Here is a 19,262-nt window from a genome sequence, read left to right as displayed (position 1 = left end):
ACTGAAGGAATTATTCTCAATCTAGAATCTTATAGTCCCTTAAATTAGCTTTCAAAAATGAGGGAAAACATTTTTAGAAAAACCTGGAAAAAACCAAATTATTTTTCTATCAATAGCCTGTCTCTAAAGGATGTCCTTTTAGATAGTCATTAAAGCAAAAATCATTCCTGGAGATAGGAGGTTACCATATAATGATAAAGGTTCAGTTCACTTTATATCTTTCTAGACATACAATTTCTAAATTTCATCACTGAGTAACATCCTCATATCTTTCTTAGTAATTAATAAATTAACAAAACTCAAAAGTATCTGTAAGGATACTAAGAAAGATGGCAGCTGCACCGTTGATCTAATAGACCTGTCCAGGACACTGAACTCAGCAGCTGCAGAGTAGACAGTTTTATCAAACAGACACGAACATTTATTAAACTTGACCATGGGATGCAGCTTCAAGCAAACCTCAACACATTTTAAAGGTATTATAGTTAACTCAAATCAGTATTGAAAAGACAAAAAGTCCCATATGTTTAGAAATCAAGCAAAATATTTTTATATAATTCATGGATGAAAGCACAGTACCAAAGGGAAAGTAAGATGTTAAGAATGTGACAGGTGATGAAAATGTCATATATGTGTCAAAACTTGAGAATGTAGTTAAAATGGCACTTACAAGAAGAATATCAATTGGTGTACATGCTTATATTAGAAAAGAAGGCTGAAAGTCAGCTAAGTCTCGAGCTTAAGAAGTTAGAAAAGAATAAGTCCAAAAAAAGTAGAAGTGAATATGAATAATAAACATATGAGCAGAAATTAATAAACTAAAAAGAAATGGTAGGAGGAAATGAAAAATGCCAAAATTAATTTTTTTGTAAAAAACGAATAAGATCAACAAACCTTTGGGAAGGCTGTTAAGAAAAAAAAAGACAAAATGTACAAATAAACGATATTAAGAATAAAGAGAACATAAAATGTACAAATAAACGATATTAAGAATAAAGAGAACATAACTACAGATGCTCCAGACATAAAAATAAGATAATGTACACAACTTTATGCCAGTGAACTTGAGAGGTTATTTGAAGGTATGGGCAATTGCCAGAAACCAAGCTTATTCAAGAAGGTAGAAACCTGAATGGTCTTCAAACCTTGAAAGAAATTTAATCAGCATTTTAAAATCTTTTCACGAAGAAAGACGTCCTGGTCCAACAAGTTTTGCTGTCAAGTTCTACCAAACATTAAAGGAGCAGATTATTCCAAACTTACATAAATCATTTTAGAATTTAGAAAAAGAGGGTGCACTCCTGTAGTGGGATGAATCGTGAACCCCGCAAGTAGGTGTCTAACTCCTGACCCCCATACCTGTGAACGTGACAGCGTTTGGGAATAGGATCTTTGCTGATATGATTAAGATTGAGGTCATCTGGGTTTTGGAGTGGACCCTAAAGCCAAATGACTGGTGTCTTACAAGAGAAAGGAGAGGGGGATTTGAGACACAGGGGAGAAGCCTGTGCAAACACATAGGAAGTGATTGGAGTGATGCAGTTCCAAGCCAAGGAGCTTGAGCCACCAAAAGCTGCAAGAGGCAAGGAAGAATTTGCCCCTAGAGACTTCAGAGGGAGATGGCCCTGCTGAGACCTAATTTTGGACTTCTGGCCCCCAGAACTGAGAGAGAATACATTTCTATTGTTTCAATCCACCAAATTTGTGGGAATTTGTTGGGGCAGCCCCAGGAAACTAATACAACTCCAAATTCACTTTAGATGATTTAAATAACTTTGCTCTCAAAATCAGAAGAGAATGGTATGGGAAAGGACAATCACGGGCTGTTCTTATTTATGGACAGAGATGCAAAACACATAAATAAATGTTATGGAATTAAATCTAGCAGTATATTTAAAAGTATGACCACATAGGTTTGGAATGCAGAGTTGGTTTGACATTAGAAAATCAATTAATGAAATTCACCACAGTAACATTACAGTTTTGATAAATGTAGAAAAACCATTTGATACACCCATGTGTACTTATGTTTGAAAAACAAAAAACTATGAATAGCAGATTATAAAACTTTATTTAGAAACGTAAAGAAGGCCTAAACAAATGGGAAATAATTCATGTTCATGGGGTTGTAGATTCGCTATAGATGTCACTTCAAATAAATCTATAGGTTCATTGCTGATTCTGAAACTTAGTATGGAAGAGTAAAGAGCCAAAAATAATACAGTCACTCTTGAAGAAGAATAAGGAGAAGAATTACTGTTCAGTTATAGTTATTACAACAGTGAGGTAGTTCGAAAGAATAGATTTATTAAGAACAGGATAATCCAAAGCAGACTCATACATATTTCAAAACTTGGTTTATTCAAAGCTGGCATCTTAGTTTAACAGGTAAGGGATGAACTTTTCAGTAATTGGTATTAGAACAATTTATAATCCATATGGTGAAGAAGAATGAAACTGGACTCCACCTTACACCGTACACAAAAATCAATTCCAGGTTGATTAAATACTTAGTATGTGAAAGACAAAACTATAGAACTTCGAAAGTATAGGAAAACATCTTTATGATCTTTGGGCAGAGATTTCTAAACAAAAAATGCTAACCTGAAATGAAAAGGTTGATAATGTGATTAGACTGAAATGAACTTTGGTTCATCACAAGCATTATAAAGAGAGTGAAAACACAGCACAAACCATAAGAAGATACTGGCAATGCAAATACCTGACAAAGCATTAGTATTCAAAATGTATTTCAAACCCTTACAGTTCAAAAAGGAAAAGAAAACCCAGTATGAAAATGGACAAAAGGTTTCAACAGGTATTTCACAGAAGTGGAAACCTGAAAATGATAAAATGATTATATAATACAGTGCTCACTCTTATGAGAAGCTGCATAATGCAGTTTTCAGAACCTGGTGAAATCTATTTCCTATCTGCCACATGGGCAGAAATTACAAGGTGGATGATGTCAGATGTTGCTGAGGAGATGGAGACAGCTGTACAACTGCTATGGAAAAGCAGTGATGCTTTTCTGATGAGAGTAGAGTTGACGATGTGCTTACCACGTGACCTCAGATTCCTAACTAAACTCACACGGTAGGTACATCGGGAGACATATACAAGAATGTTTACAGCAGCACTGGCATCGGCCCAGGTGTCCACCTGTCCATTCGGTGGACTCCGTATCACTATGTAAATAAATGGGTTATACCCACTGGAATCTAATCAACAAAATGGTTAAGCTAAAAATCAAGTCACTGAGTTGGTTCAAGATGGCAGAGTAGAAGGACGTGCTCTCACTCCCTCGTACGAGAGCACCAGAGTCACAACTAACTGCTGAACAGTCATTGACAGGAAGACACTGGAACTCACCAGAAAAGATACCCCTCATCCAAAGACAAAGGAGAAGCCAAAATGAGACAGTAGGAGGGGTGCAATCACAGTAAAATCAAATCCCATAACTGCTGGGTGGGTGACTCACAAACTGGAGGACACTTATACCACAGAAGTCCACCCACCGGAGTGAAGATTCTGAGCCCCACATCAGGCTTCCCAACCTGGGGGTCCGGCAACGGGAGGAGAATCAGACTTTGAAAGCTAGCGGGATTTGATTGCAGGACTTTGACAGGACTGGGGAAAACAGAGACTCCACTCTTGGAGGGCACACACAAAGTAGTGTGTGCATCGGGAGCAGTGACCCCAGGGGAGACTGAACCAGACCTGCCTGCTAGTGTTGGAGGGTCTCCTGCAGAGGCGGGGGGTGGCTGTGTCTCACCGTGAGGACAGGGACACTGGAAGCAGAAGTTCTGGGAAGTACTCTTTGGCGTGACTCCTCCCAGAGTCCGCCATTAGCCCCATCAAAGAGCCTGGGTAGGTTCCAGTGTTGGGTCGCCTCAGGCCAAACAACCAACAGGGAGGGAACCCAGCCCCACCCATCAGCAGACAAGTGGATTAAAGTTTTACTGAGCTCTGCCCACCAGAGCAACAGCCAGCTCTACCCACCACCAGTCCCTCCCATCAGGAAACTTGCACAAGCCTCTTTTTTTTTTTCCAAGATAATTTTCATTTATTTATTTATTTATGGCTGTGTTGGGTCTTCGTTTCTGTGCGAGGGCTTCCTCTAGTTGCGGCAAGTGGGGGCCACTGTTCATCACGGTGCACGGGCCTCTCACTATCGCGGCCTCTCTTGTTGCGGAGCACGGGCTCCAGACATACAGGCTCAGCAATTTTGGCTCACGGGCCTAGCCGCTCCACAGCATGTGGGATCTTCTCAGACCAGGGCTCGAACCCGTGTCCCCTGCATTGGCAGGCAGATTCTCAACCACTGGGCCACCAGGAAGCCCACAAGCCTCTTAGATAGCCTCATCCACCATAGGGCAGACAGCAGAAGCAAGAAGAACTACAGTCCTGCAGCCTGTGGAACAAGAACCACATTCACAGAAAGACAAGAGGAAAAGGCAGAGGGCTATGTACCAGATGAAGGAACAAGATAAAACCCCAGAAAAATAACTACGTGAAGTGGAGATAAGCAACCTTCCAGAAAAAGAATTCAGAATAATGATAACGAAGATGATCCAGGACCTCGGAAAAAGAATAGAGGCAAAGATCGAGAAGATGCAAGAGATGTTTAACAAAGGCTTAGAAGAATTAAAGAACAAATGAACAGATGAACAATAAAATAACTGAAATGAAAAATACACTAGAAGGAATCAATAGCAGAATAACTGAGGCAGAAGAACGGATAAGTGACCTGGAAGACAGAATGGTGGAATTCACTGCTGCGGAACAGAATAAAGAGAAAAGAATGAAAAGAAATGAAGACAGCCTAAGAGATCTCTGGGACAACATTAAACACAACAACATTCGCATTATAGGGGTCCCAGAAGGAGAAGAGAGAGAAAGGACCAGAGAAAATATTTGAAGAGATTACAGTTGACAACTTCCCAAACATGGGAAAGGAAATAGCCACGCAAGTCCAGGAAGCGCAGAGAGTCCCATACAGAATAAACCCAAGGAGAAACACACCGAGACACATAGTAATCAAATGGGCAAAAATTTAAAGACAAAAATTATTGAAAGCAGCAAGGGAAAAACAACAAATAACATACAAGGGAACTCCCATAAGGTTAACAGCTGATTTCTCAGCAGAAACTCTACAAGCCAGAAGGGAGTGAGTGGCATGACATATTTAAAGTGATGAAAGTGAAGAACCTACAACCAAGATTACTCTACCTGGCAAGGATCTCATTCAGATTCGATGGAGAAATCAAAAGCTTTACAGACAAGCAAAAGCTAAGAGAATTCAGCACTACCAAACCAGCTCTACAACAAATGCTAAAGGAACTTCTCTAAGTGGGAAACACAAGAGAAGAAAAGAACATACAAAAACAAACCCAAAACAATTAAGAAAATGGTCATAGGAACATGCATATCAATAATTATCTTAAACGTGAATGGATTAAATGCTCCAACCAAAAGACACAGGCTCGCTGAGTGGATACAAAAACAAGACCCATATACAAGCTGTCTACAAGAGACCCACTTCAGACCTAGGGACACATACAGACTGAAAGTGAGGGAATGGAAAAGGATATTCCATGCAAATGGAAATCAAAAGAAAGCAATACTCAGATAAAATAGACTTTAAAATAAAGAATGTTACAAGAGACAAGGAAGGACACTACATAATGATCAAGGGATCAATCCAAGGAGAAGATATAACAATTATAAATATATATGCAACCAACATAGGAGCACCTCAATACATAAGGCAACTGCTAACAGCTATAAAAGAGGAAATTGACAGTAACACAATAATAGTGGGGGACTTTAACACCTCACTTACACCAATGGACAGATCATCCAAAATGAAAATAAATAAGGAAACAGAAGCTTTAAATGACACAATAGACCAGATAGATTTAATTGATATTTATAGGACATTCCATCCAAAAACTGCAGATTACACTTTCTTCTCAAGTGCGCAGGGAACATTCTCCAGGATAGATCACATCATGGGTCACAGATCAAGCTTCAGTAAATTTAAGAAAGTTGCAATCATATCAAGCATCTTTTCTGACCACAACACTATGAGATTAGAAATCAATTCCAGGGAAAAAAACGTAAAAACCACAAACATATGGAGGCTAAACAATACATTAGTAAATAACCAAGAGATCACTGAAGAAATCAAAGAGGAAATCAAAAAATACCTAGAGACAAATGACAATGAAAATGCAACGATCCAAAACCTATGGGATGCAGCAAAAGCTGTTCTAAGAGGGAAGTTTATAGCTGTACAAGCCTACCTCAAGAAACAAGAAAAATCTCAAATAAACAATCTAACCTTATACCTAAAGGAACTAGAGAAAGAAAAGCAAACAAACCCAAAGTTAGCAGAAGGGAAGAAATCATAAAGATCAGAGCAGAAATAAATGAAATAGAAACAAAACAGTAGCAAAGATCAATAAAATTAAAAGCTGGTTCTTCGCGAAGGTAAATACAATTGATAAACCATTAGCCAGACTCATCAAGAAAAAGAGGGAGAAGACTCAAATCAATAAAATCAGAATGAAAAAGGAGAAGTTACAACAGACACCGCAGAAATACAAAGCATCCTAAGAGACTACTACAAGCAGCTCTATCCCAATAAAATGGACAACCTGGAAGAAATGGACAAATTCTTAGAAAGGTATAACCTTACAAGAGTGAACCAGGAAGAAATAGAAAATATGAACAGATCAATCACAAGTAATGAAATTGAAACTGTGATTAAAAATCTTCCAACAAACAAAAGTCCAGGACCAGATGGCTTCACAGGCGAATTCTATCAAACATTTAGAGAAGAGCTAACACTCATCCTTCTCAAACTGTTCCAAAAAAATTGCAGAGGAAGGAGCACTCCCAAACTCATTCTATGAGGCCACCATCACCCTGATACCAAAACCAGACAAAGATACTACAAAAAAAGAAAATTACAGAACAGTATCACTGATGAATAGAGATGCAAAAATCCTCAATAGAATACTAGCAAACAGAATCCAACAACACATTAAAAGGATCATACACCATGATCAAGTGGGATTTATCCCAGGGATGCAAGGATTCTTCAATATATGCAAATCAATCAATGTGATACACCATATTCACAAATTGAAGAATTAAAAACCATATGATGGGGCTTCCCTGGTGGTGCAGTGGTTGAGAATCTGCCTGCTAATGCAGGAGACACGGGTTCGAGCCCTGGTCTGGGAAGATCCCACATGCCGCGGAGCAGCTGGGCCCGTGAGCCACAGCTGCTGAGCCTGCGCGTCTGGAGCCTGTGCCCCGCAACGGGAGGGGCCACGATAGTGAAAGGCCCGCGCACCACGATGAAGAGTGGCCCCCACTTGCCGCAACTAGAGAAAGCCCTCGCACGAACCGAAGACCCAGCACAGCCAAAAATAAATAAATAAATAAAATAAATTTAAATAAATAAATAAATAAATAAAAGGCTGCTAGTAAAAAAAAATTGTTTAATAAAAAAAACAAAACAAAACAAAACAAAAACCATATGATGAACTCAATAGATGGAGAAAAAGCTTTTGACAAAATTCAACACCCATTTATGATAAAACCTCTCCAGAAAGTGGGCATAGAGGGAACCTACCTCAACATAATAAAGGCCATATATGACAGACCCACAGCAAACATCATTCTCAATGGTGAAAAACTGAAAGCATTTCCTCTAAGATCAGGAACAAGACAAGGATGTCCACTCTCACCACTATTCTACATAGTTTTGGAAGTCCTAGCCACGGCAATCAGAGAAGGAAAAGAAATAAAAACAATACAAACTGGAAAAGAAGAAGTAAAACTGTCACTGTTTGCAGATGACATGATACTATACATAGAGAATCCTAAACGTGCCACCAGAAAACTACTAGAGCTAATCAAGGAATCTGGTAAAGTTGCAGGATACAAAATTAATGCACATAAATCTCTTGCATTCCTATACACTAATGATGAAAAATCTGAAAGAGAAATTAAGGAAACACTCCCATTTACCATTGCAACAGAAAGAATAAAATACCTAGGAATAAACCTACCTAGGGAGACAATAGACCTGTATGCAGAAAACTATAAGACACTGATGAAAGAAATTAAAGATGATACCAACAGATGGAGAGATATACCATGTTCTTGGATTGGAAGAATCAGTATTGTGAAAATGACTATACTACCCAAAGCAATCTACAGATTCAATGCAATCCCTATCAAATTACCAATGGCATTTTTTACAGAACTAGAACAAAAAAGTCTTAAAATTTGTATGGAGACACAGAAGATCCTGAATAGCCAAAGCAGTCTTGAGGGAAAGAAACAGAGCTGGAGGAATCAGGCTCCCTGACTTCAGACTATACTACAAAGCTACAGTAATCAAGACAATATAGTACTGGCACAAAAACAGAAATATAGGTCAATGGAACAGGATAGAAAGCCCAGAGATAAACCCACGCACATATGGTCACCTTATCTTTGATAAAGGAGGCAAGAATATACAATTGAGAAAAGACAGTCTCTTCGATAAGTGGTGCTGGGAAAACTGGACAGCTACATTTAAAAGAATGAAATTAGAACACTCCCTAACACCATGCACAAAAATAAACTCAAAATGGATTAGAGACCTAAATGTAAGACTGGGCACTACAAAACTCTTAGAGGAAAACATAGGAAGAACACTCTTTGACATAAATCATAGCAAGATTCTTTTTGATCCACCTCCTAGAGTAATGGAAATAAAATCAAAAATAAACAAATGGGACCTAATGAAACTTAAAAGCTTTTACAAAGCAAAGGACACTACAAAGAAGATGAAAAGGCAACCCTCAGAATGGGAGAAAATATTTGCAAACGAAGCAACTGACAAAGGATTAATCTCCAAAATGCACAAGTAGCTCATGCAGCTCAATATCAAAAAAACAAAGAACCCAATCCAATAATGGGCAGAAGACCTAAACAAACATTTCTCCAAAGAAGATATACAGATTGCCAACAAACACATGAAAGGATGCTCAACATCACTAATCATTAGAGAAATGCAAATCAAAACTACAATGAGGTATCACCTCACACCAGTCAGAATGGCCATCATCAAAAAATCTAGAAACATCAAATGCTGGAGAGGGTGTGGAGAAAAGGGAACCCTCTTGCACTGTTGGTGGGAATGTAAGTTGATACAGCCACTATGGAGTACAGTATGGAGGTTCCTTATAAAACTAAAAATGGAATTACCATATGACCCAGCAATCCCACTACTGGGCATATACCCAGGGAAAACCATAATTCAAAAAGGCACATGCACCCCGATGTTCATTGCAGCACTATTTACAATAGCCAGGTCATGGAAGCAACCGAAATGCCCATCAACAGACAAATGGATAAAGAAGATGTGGTACGTTTACACAATGGAGTGTTACTCAGCCATAAAAAGGAACGAAATTGGGTCATTTGTAGAGACGTGGGTGGATCTAGAGACTGTCATACAGAGTGAAGTAAGTCAGAAAGAGAAAAACAAATATCGTATGTTAACGCATATATGTGGAACCTAGAAAAATGGTACAGATGAACCGGTTTGCAGGGCAGAAATTGAGACACAGATGTAGAGAACAAACGTATGGACACCAGGGGGGAAAGCGGCGGGGTGGTGGTAGTGGTGTGATGAATTGGGAAATTGGGATTGACATGTATACACTAATATGTATAAAATGGATAACTAAGAAGAATAAATAAATAAATAAAAATCAAGTCACTGAAGAAAACATGTACAGTAATATGATTTCATCTATGTAAAGATCAAAAATTTGTAAAACTAAACAGTATATCTTTTAGAGATTCAAATGTATGTAGCAAAAGCATGAAGGAAAGGAAGAGAATGATGAATAGAAATTTAGGATAGTGATTACCTCTGAGGTGGACGAAGGAAATTTATTAGTTCAAATTGGAAAGTGGCACAAAGGAAGCTTCAAAACTGACAATGATACCCTCTTAAATTTCATGATGAGTACCTAAGTATTTTGTAGTATTTATGTGCTTTATGTCATACCCATTTTTTCCCCGTATTCATCAAACACTTTAAAAGAAAAAACAGTTTTAAAAACTGTAAAGCCAACAAGGTAATTTCGGAGTTGGTAGTCACTTTTGGTAAATTCTTCAGATTTTAACTCTATAGGCCAAAAATAACATCTAATCTTTCCACAGGGTATGAAGTTTTTACATTTTCTAACTCTAAAGCTACCAAAGTAAATTTGAAGATATGGGATCAAAATGGGATTGAAAAACTTGAAACCACTTCCCAGAGAGTGTCTTGAACATCTCTGGACACTTCTGTGTCTGCACTGGTCCTCAGCCTTTCTCCTCCACCCCACCCCTTCACAGATAGCTCTGTGGAATCCATACTAGAGAGAATCTAACGTTAGGAGACTCTGGAGCTCTGTAAACGGAAACCATGAACCACAGATTCCCTTGTTTAGTGACTACCCTCCCGTGATTATGTATCACAATGCAGAAATGACAAGCTTCACACTGCAGATCAGACTGCCAGATGAACTCCCAGCTGAGCAGAGGCTGAGGGGATTTGGCTGCCTTGGGTATTCCAACAGAGACACTGAGGTGTCAGGGCAGGAAGGGCCAAGCTTTTTAAGTCACCTTACGTTGCATCGGCAAACAGGTCTCTTCCAATACTACAGCAGCAGATGCAGAATTCTGTGTACCGAAACACCTGTGAAAGTGGGGAAAAGATAACAGGGAGGGGCTGACAAAGAACAAAGTAAGAAGTGGGCCATACCTGGTAGCAAAGTGAGGGGTAGTTATGATAATGCAGGATGTGGTAACTTGAAAGAAAGGAGAGTGATTAGGATTAATAAGTCTTAGAGAAAAAAGTGCAGAGAAAATTTGCACCTCAGAATTGTAACCCACCATTACCTATGGTAACCCTATTTATAAAGAGCCATTAAATAAACCTTTAAAAAATGTTTTAAAATCAGATCTATAAATGAAAATCTTAACTTTGAAAGTAGAGTCCTGGTAAATACTAAAGATGTACAGAAGCATTGCTCTTTGTACACAGCAGGTGTTGGGTCGAGTAATCACCAACATCTTTGCAATTGGTTATTACATTTGAGGAGAATTTTTTCTGGGCTATTTACATTTATCTTGGAAATGACACTTTTCCCCAGATGATTAAATTAGAAGAGTGTTCTTTAAACTGGAAATAGGGGGTTTTAAGTAACTTTGAAATTTCAAAGACATCTTAATTTTAAAGAATTCACATTATTACTACATGAGGTTCCTAATAGAATATGTATTTTAGTCTGCAATTACTGCCATTAAGGAGTTTAAAAAAATCTTTCTTTTCATCACTCAATGTGATTTTGCATATCTTGCTGGTGCTTATTATGTACCAAACACTGAGCATTTTACATATACTAGTTCATTTAATCCCCGCATTAACCTCTTACGGTGGGGCCTGTTATCCCCATTTTATAAACAGTTAACTAAAACAGAAGAGATGAAGAGAGTTGTCCAAGCTCACATGGCTAGTAAGTGGAGAAAAGCAGATTGGAACCCAGGCAGTCTGGCTTCTGAGTCTTAATTTTAACTTTAACCATCATGCTGTGTTGTTAATCTTAACCTCCTGTGTCTTAAAGATTGTTTACTAGGCTGTGTATCCTTCCCTCCTTGTGTTTGTTGGCATACTAAGTCAGTAGTTATCTGTTTAAATGAAGTTATGGAAAGGAGTAATTGAATTAAGTAGTTCTTTATAATTATCCCATTAAAGAGTGGGTTGACATGTTTCGATTACCAGAATTAGTTTCCATAATATAAAACTAACATTGTGTTCAATCTGTGTGTGTGAGAAATTGCCGTGTTGGATTCTATTTAAGAGTGACATCTTTGCCAGTCTTTAGCTTGTTATTTTGAGCAAATCTCGTCATCTCTTTGTCTTTCATGTATCTGTAAATATGAGAAAACTGAAGGCATACAGAGGTTTAAAAGAACTAGAATGAGAAATGCAAAGAGAATCCAAAGTATTGTATAGTAAAAACAAAGATTCCCTTCCAGGCACTTGTAAGCAAGCGTATATGTTAAGAGTGGTAAAAAGCATGCATAAATATCTACTAAGAAAGTTATGATATGTTTTGTGTGTGGTAAAAGCAGTACAAAAGTTATATTTAGAGAAGCTTTATGTAGATTACATTGCTCTAACCCTGAAACATAGCAGTAGACTTTTATTCATAATAGCCCGAGGGCATGGGAGTGGGGAATACAGGAGGGGTGTAGAATGCTAAGAAATTTTGTTCAGTTGCTAATATAACGTAAAGAGATTAAATGTCAGCCGTGTTTTATTTTTAACACCAAATTGAGATTTTTACCATTTTTATACTCAGCCAGTACTTCTGCTTTCACTTTTGCTGAGAGGGCATTATAGCATGTCATGGATAAAAGGGCAGGTTTTGAGAGCTGAGTGTGTGGGTTCAAATCCTGATTGCGACACTTAGAGCTTGGGTGACCTTTGGCAAGTTATTAAATTCTATAAACCTCAGTTTCCTTGCTTGTAAAAGGGTAACGATAGTTTCTACTCTGTAGATTTATTGTTAGGATGCCGTAAGATAATCGTTGTGAAGTATGGATACTGAACCCAGCGCCTGGCTAGCGTTTAATCAGTGCCCTTCACATTTCCACGCCTGTGCTTGAGTAACATGGTGCTGGCAGCCCTGCAGTTTCTGCGAGGCTATGAGAGGAGGCTCTGTAGGCTGACAGCACCAGCATCATCTGGGAGTGGTCCCACTGCTGAGTGACGCAGGCGTGAGGCCCAGGAAGTGGTTTGAACAAGCTTTCCAGTGTGTGTACACGTTAAATGTTGAAATCCACTAATGACGCTTTTTGTTGAAGAGTAAGGCTTCTGTAGTCAGGCTGTCTGGGCTCAAATGTTGGATCTGCCATTGATAGCTGTGTATTCTTGGGCAACTTAACCTTTTCTGCCTCTGTTTTTTCATTTGTAAAACAGCACTAGCAGTTGTAGCTCCCTTATTGGATGGTTGTGAGGATTATGAGTTAGTACACATAAAGCACTTAGAGTCCAGTTTGGCACATAGAGAGCTCTTGGTAAACGTGAGCTCTGCTGTGATATTTACGACGACCACTATATTAGTTTCCCATTGCTGCTGTCACAACTACATAACAGTGACTTAAAAACACACATTGATTATCTTAAGGTTCTGAAGGTCAGAAGTCCAAAATGGGTCTCACTGGGCTAAAATCAGGGTGTCAGGACTGCACTCCTTTCTAGAGGCTCTCGGGGAGAATCCATTTTTTTGCCTTTTCCAGATTCCAGAGGCTGCCAAGTGTCCTGGCCCTTGTCCCACTCACCTCTTCAAAGCCAGCAGTGGTGGCTCGAGTCTTTTCTTACTTTACATCACTCTGGCACTGACTCTTTTGCCCCCTCTTTTACTTTTAGGGACCCTCGTGTTGATGTTAGGCCAACCCAGATAAGTCAGGATAATCTCTTATTTTAAGGTCAGCTGATTTCCAGCCTGATTCCATCAGCAACCTTAATTCCCCTTTGCCATGTAACCCAGCCTATTCACAAGTCTGGGGATTAGGCTGTGGACGTTTTAGGGGACCATTATTCTGCTTCCCACACTACCAACTTCTGATGGATGATACTCGGTACCCACCAGCATTGGACTGCTCTTCTCTTGTAAACTTGCTTTTCCACTCTCTACCTTTCTTCAGCTTTTTCTACCTCTTACTTATTCCCTAATCTGCATCAGTTTACATCCTTCGCCTCATACTCAGTTGAGGAAATAGAAGCCATCAGATGAGCACTTGCTCATCTCTTATCCACCATATCTACATGCTTACCTGAATATATCAATCTTCTCCTTTGCCTCTACTAAAATGAAGACACTGTCTGTCTTTCTCTTCTTAAAATCCTGGCATTTCTCACTGCCTGCCTCCCCACCCCCGGATTTTTAGATTTATATGGACAACGTGTAGGATCTCCCGTCTTCAAAAAGCCCTCCTCTGAATCTGCATTTCTCCTCTGATTTCTCCACCTCCCATTTACACTTCAGCTCCATCTCAGCATGCCAGTTTCAACACCTAGTTGTTCCAGCAGAAACCTGGAAATTGCCCTTGAAGGTAGCATCTCAGCCCTCCATCTCCAGTCCACAGGTCACTGCATCTGCCTCTCAAATGTCGCCTCAGCTGCCTTCCTCCCCGCCCAGGCCGCTGCCTCTGAACTGCGTCCCCACCGCTACCTGTGCTCCCCGGACTCCTTCCTGCATTCCGCAGCGGAAAAATGGAACTGGATGTGTGTCACATCTTGCTTCCCCTTACAAACTTTGACTTCCTGTTGCTTTCAGGATGAAACTTAAAAACAAAAAAAGCTTTAACCTGATCTGGCTGCGGTCTCGCTAGCCTCGTTGCTCGCCTGCCTCACTCAGTGTGCTCTGACCGCGGTCTTGTAGTTTGTCAGATGTGCCAGGCATTCTGCTTCGTGGCCTCCGCGTGTGCCTAGACTCACGCCCTCTCCTGTCTTTGCTTCCCCACCCCGCTCTGCTTATCCGCCTTCATGGCTCATTCTAAGCTGAGGAAGACGGAACTAATTTCTTTCAGGACCATTTAATTTAGTTCAGAGGTTTTCTGCTGACGAATTTATTGATCAAATTATCACTATAATAATTGACATGCTAGACATCCCGAGAGCCTCTTTTAAAAAAAAAAAAGGTTAATTTCCATCTTGCACAGCTTACTGCAGACATAGCTGTGACTATAACGAAGAGAAAATGTAGCTCTAATCCTTTTTCGCTTCTGGACTACTTAGTAAGAGTTTATGGGTACCAGTTAGAACATGTGCTCCCTGCTATGTATATCCTGCCTGGGGTGTATTTCCCAGGTGTTCTTGCCAAACCTCGTTCATCAGATGCATAATGATCTAGCTGTTCATGGATGAGAGGAGAAAGTGGTGGCATGATTGTTTATGTATCCTAAAACATGACTTTCTCATTATTTTTATAGTGACTCTTCTTGATTACTTGACACTTTATTAATATTTCTCTATGTATCTTATGTTGCAGACTATTCAGACTATGAAGACAGTTCCCTAGAATTTTTGGAAAGGTGCTCTTCTCCACTAACTCGATCTTCTGGGAGTTCTCTGGCTCTACGAAGCATGTTTACGGAGAAAAATACAACATATCAGTACCCAAGGGCAATTTTGTCAGTTGATCTTAGTGGTGAAAGTATGTGTAACCATGTAATGCTTAAAACAAGTCTTAAGATTCTTAAATGTGGAACCGAAAATAAAACATACTTTAATGAGGCCTATCTGAGCAGGGCACACAATTTAAAAAGTTATTCCATGAACTAATATGAAAATCTCAGCATTAGAAATTTGAGCTACTTTTTAATTTATATAAAGTAAAATCGGCATTTATACTTAACTGTAGGACAGGTAGTAAGGAAACAATTAGTGTCTACTATGTACTGGTCTTCTGCAGGTGTTTTCACATGTATTTTCATATTCTTCACTACCAGCTTATAAAGTAGATATTGTTACCCACATTACATAAACAAGCAGAGGCTTATAGGTTAAGTAACTTATGGGGCTAGTTAGCGTTAGAATTAAAACTCAAACCAAGGTCTGTCTTAACTCCTAAGGTAATGCTTTTTCTGCCAGATATTTATCATAGTCTTAAAAATGCACTTTGAATTCCTGATCACAGATATGTCTGTAACCAAAAGTCTGGAAATGTGGTCAGATCAGTGATTTGAACACATTCAGGTATTAAACACGTAGACAGAAGACCATGTTAGGTGGTGACACGAGCCCTGGAGTTGGAATCTCTCAGGTTTTCCTGTAAGTCCAGTCCTGACAGTGGAAGGTGTTGAGGACTCTTACCTGCTAGTGTTCTAAGCAACGGGAAGAGGAACTCTCCCAACTGCAGATATTGATGGCTTGAGACCAGAGCTCTAGCACAGTAGGAACCAGAGGCAAGGAATGAAGAGGAAAGGATGGGGGTTCATCCTATGTAAAATCCCAGGGATATTTATGGGGAGTGCCCTGTCTTCTCCTTAAGTGCCCTACATGACAGATGCCAGGTCATGTGTTTTCTCTGGCACTGTTACTGCCTATTCTCTTCCAGGCCTAACTCCCCTCTAGCTCACTATGGAGAAAAGCATATTCTTCCCTTTACCCTAAAATAAGCACATAGCACTTTTGAGATTTTTTAATCTCAAATCTAAAAAAAAAAAATTGGGGAGGGATTAGGAAAAAGTTCTGTCCCCTTTTCTAACAAATACGAGTCACCTTTTCCCTTTTGGGCCAGTGGTTCTTAACCTCAGGTGTACATTAGATTCATTGGTGTGATGCTAAAATATATGATATCAGGTCCTTCAGCGGAGCACAAATCTGGGATTTCTCGGAGGGTGGGTCCTGGCAAGACAGCCCCGGTAGCCAGGGTTGAAAATCACATAACACCCATACTGTGAGCCATCAAGGTCTCAAAATTGCCTTTTTATACAGAGTGATGGAGAGTGGGAGATAATATCTGGATGACCAGTGTTGCTGGAACTAGAACACTTGGGAGAGGGCTGGGAAGAGTGTCATGAATGTGTACCCTCAGTCCCGCTGTCTTTCCCCTGCGCTTCACGTGTTCAAGCGTTGAGCTCTGAGAAGAAAAATGGAGAGGTTCTCAAATGTTACTGTGCATCAGAACCACCTGGAGAGCTTCTTAAAACACAGTTCTGGGTCTTACGCACAGTATTTCTGATTTCTGACAAGCTCCCGGGTGATGCTGATGTGGAAACCACACACGTTGAGAGTACTGTGTGGGGGAACAGCAGCGCTAGTTCACGGGGCAGCAGTTACAAGAGAGCAGTGCTCCGTGGCCGCTCAGTTGGAGCTCTTGTCCAGGTGGCCATTTCAGTGTGCGAAGGGGCCTGTACTTGCTTTTCTTACTGAACTTTCAACCCAGTGGCCCGTTTACTTAGCCTCCAGAATTCAGCCAAGCACTGCTTTGATGCTTGCGAGTTTAGTCGAACTGGATCTTCTGGCCAATGTTTTAAATTTGCCTTCTAGCACCGTGAAGCCTGGCTGTTTTGGCCATACAAGCCTATGTGAGATATACACTAATTCCTTTCAATGATAGTAGTTTTTAAATTAAATTCATTGCTAACCCTGTTATGATTGCCATTCATTGAATACCACATACGTGCTGCAGCAGTGTTTGAAACTGTTCATCCACGTTCTGGTCTGCCATTTTGCAACATGAACTTGTATTCAAGAAAGCCCAAGAGAAAGTACAAATTTGGGATTTAAGTTAGCAAGATTATGAGTAAATGAAATTTATTCTTCAGGTTCTCAAAACTACCCATATTGTTAATATTAGAAAGATTTTATAATATCTAATTTACTTCTGATTCTGATTGAATTTTTTTTTGTATTTCTGTACCATTGTCTCATTTCTACTGACCTTACTCTCTCCAAGATGTCCTAAGATCCTAAAGAGAAGAAAACATTTATTTTTCTATAAAACACTAACTTTTTATAAGTCAGAAACAAAACATTCAAAAACATTGAGTCGGGGAAAATATAAGCACGATTAGAAGCTGATAAGGAAAACACTAAGTCATATGAAATATTTAAAATATAAATTGCATGAATTATTTCGTTTGAATTCAGGCAACTTCCACCTAGTCTGATTAAGTCTGAAAAAATTTTCTCTATATAACGACTCCCTCCTTCCCTCTTCCAGAAACATTCTGGAGTGGCTATCACATGTATCAGGCTTCATCCTAAGCACTGACTACAGAGCATTCAACAATGCAGTGGACTCTTGCTTGCTCTCATGGACTCTTGACGTTCTAGAAAGGGGAGATGAATAAGCAGCAGGTGAAGGAATGGTTGAGAACGTGACTGCAGGTTAGGGTGGTGAGGTAGGCAGGAGCCAGCTCTGCTCTCTGTTCGAGGAGCAGCCTCCGTTTCAGGAGCCTGTGAGCAGTGGTGAGGTCTTGTGTCACGTGCCATGTGATGACTCGGTTTCCCCAACATGCCTCCACCCACACTCCGGCAGACCTGTGGTGTCCTGTCATTTCTTTCCCTTTGTCATGAATAAATATTTCCTTACATTTGCCTTGATATTTTTTTCCTCAATAGCCTGAGCTAAATGATAGTCTTTGACTCAACGCTGTTATAAGTACAACTTAAAAACCTAGGATTTGAATAGAGTTGTATATAGTGGTCATCAATATAACCTAACTTCTAGGGTATACTTACTTATTTTTTTAAAGATTTTTTTATCAAAATGAAATTTAAAACATTTTAAAATTCCTTAGGGAACTCATAATCCCAGTTTAAGAAATGCTGAAATCATTAAGAGTACAGGCTGTGGAGTCAGGCAGTCCTGGTGTGCAGTTGGCTTTACCACTAGCTGGCTGCATTACCGAGCAAGTCATGTCATATTTAAAGTGCTTTGGATGGTACCTGGTGTATGTTAAGTGCAGTGGTCGTTGATGATACTGATACTGTTAAGAATCCCAGTACTGCTGTCAGGACCCTAGGCAAAGCTCCTTCACCTCTCTGAAGTGCTGTGTAGCTGTATGGTGCAAATAATGAACCCTGTTCTTTTTACAACCCATTGTTGTTGTGAGGATCAGAAGGGATAATGTTTGTGAAAGCATTTGAAAACTGCAAATTTTAATTGTTAGTGTCAACCTTAGCCCTCACCTCTGTAAGCACCTGGACTAGGGGATACTTTCTGAGTTACTTGTAATGGTGTTAACATTAAGATGTAAAACGATCATAGTTGCCTGAGCTTCAAAAATCATTTGTTTCTTTGTCTAGAGACAAATACTGTATTCCCATTCGTCTGCCCTCCCTTTCTAAATACTTAATAGCTTATAATCACTTCCTATAGTGCCTTTCTTTCTAGAAAATGACGTAAAAATGAAAAAAAAATGCTGAGTATGCTTTTATGTATATTCTAGACTTATCGGATGTGGATTTCCTAGATGATTCTTCAACGGAGAGTTTGCTCCTCAGTGGGGATGAGTACAATCAGGACTTTGATTCAACCAATTTTGAGGAATCTCAAGATGAAGATGATGCGCTTAATGAAATTGTGCGATGCATTTGTGAGATGGACGAGGAGAACGGCTTCATGATTCAGGTGACCTGTCTTCCCTTCAGCCCTGAGTTAGTTCAGGTGCTCAGCACA

At 39.6% G+C, this 19,262-nt stretch overlaps 1 protein-coding gene across 10 annotated transcripts in view; it reads left to right on the top strand.

The window, feature by feature from the left end:
- The window catches only part of PHF20L1 (PHD finger protein 20 like 1), an 83,275-nt gene that overhangs the window by 46,491 nt on the left and 17,522 nt on the right, over positions 1-19,262 (top strand). For all 10 annotated transcript variants that reach the window (XM_057531728.1, XM_028168193.2, XM_057531734.1 and 7 more), the window contains 2 exons: positions 15,123-15,287; positions 19,033-19,214. In XM_057531728.1, coding sequence (XP_057387711.1) covers positions 15,123-15,287; positions 19,033-19,214 — 347 coding nt within the window. The remainder of the gene's footprint in view (positions 1-15,122; positions 15,288-19,032; positions 19,215-19,262) is intronic.

Source organism: Balaenoptera acutorostrata, chromosome 17, assembly GCF_949987535.1.
Source record: "Balaenoptera acutorostrata chromosome 17, mBalAcu1.1, whole genome shotgun sequence".
Lineage (NCBI taxonomy): Eukaryota > Metazoa > Chordata > Mammalia > Artiodactyla > Balaenopteridae > Balaenoptera > Balaenoptera acutorostrata.
Note: the sequence above shows the minus strand (reverse complement) of the source record. Positions and strands in the feature narration are given on the sequence as shown.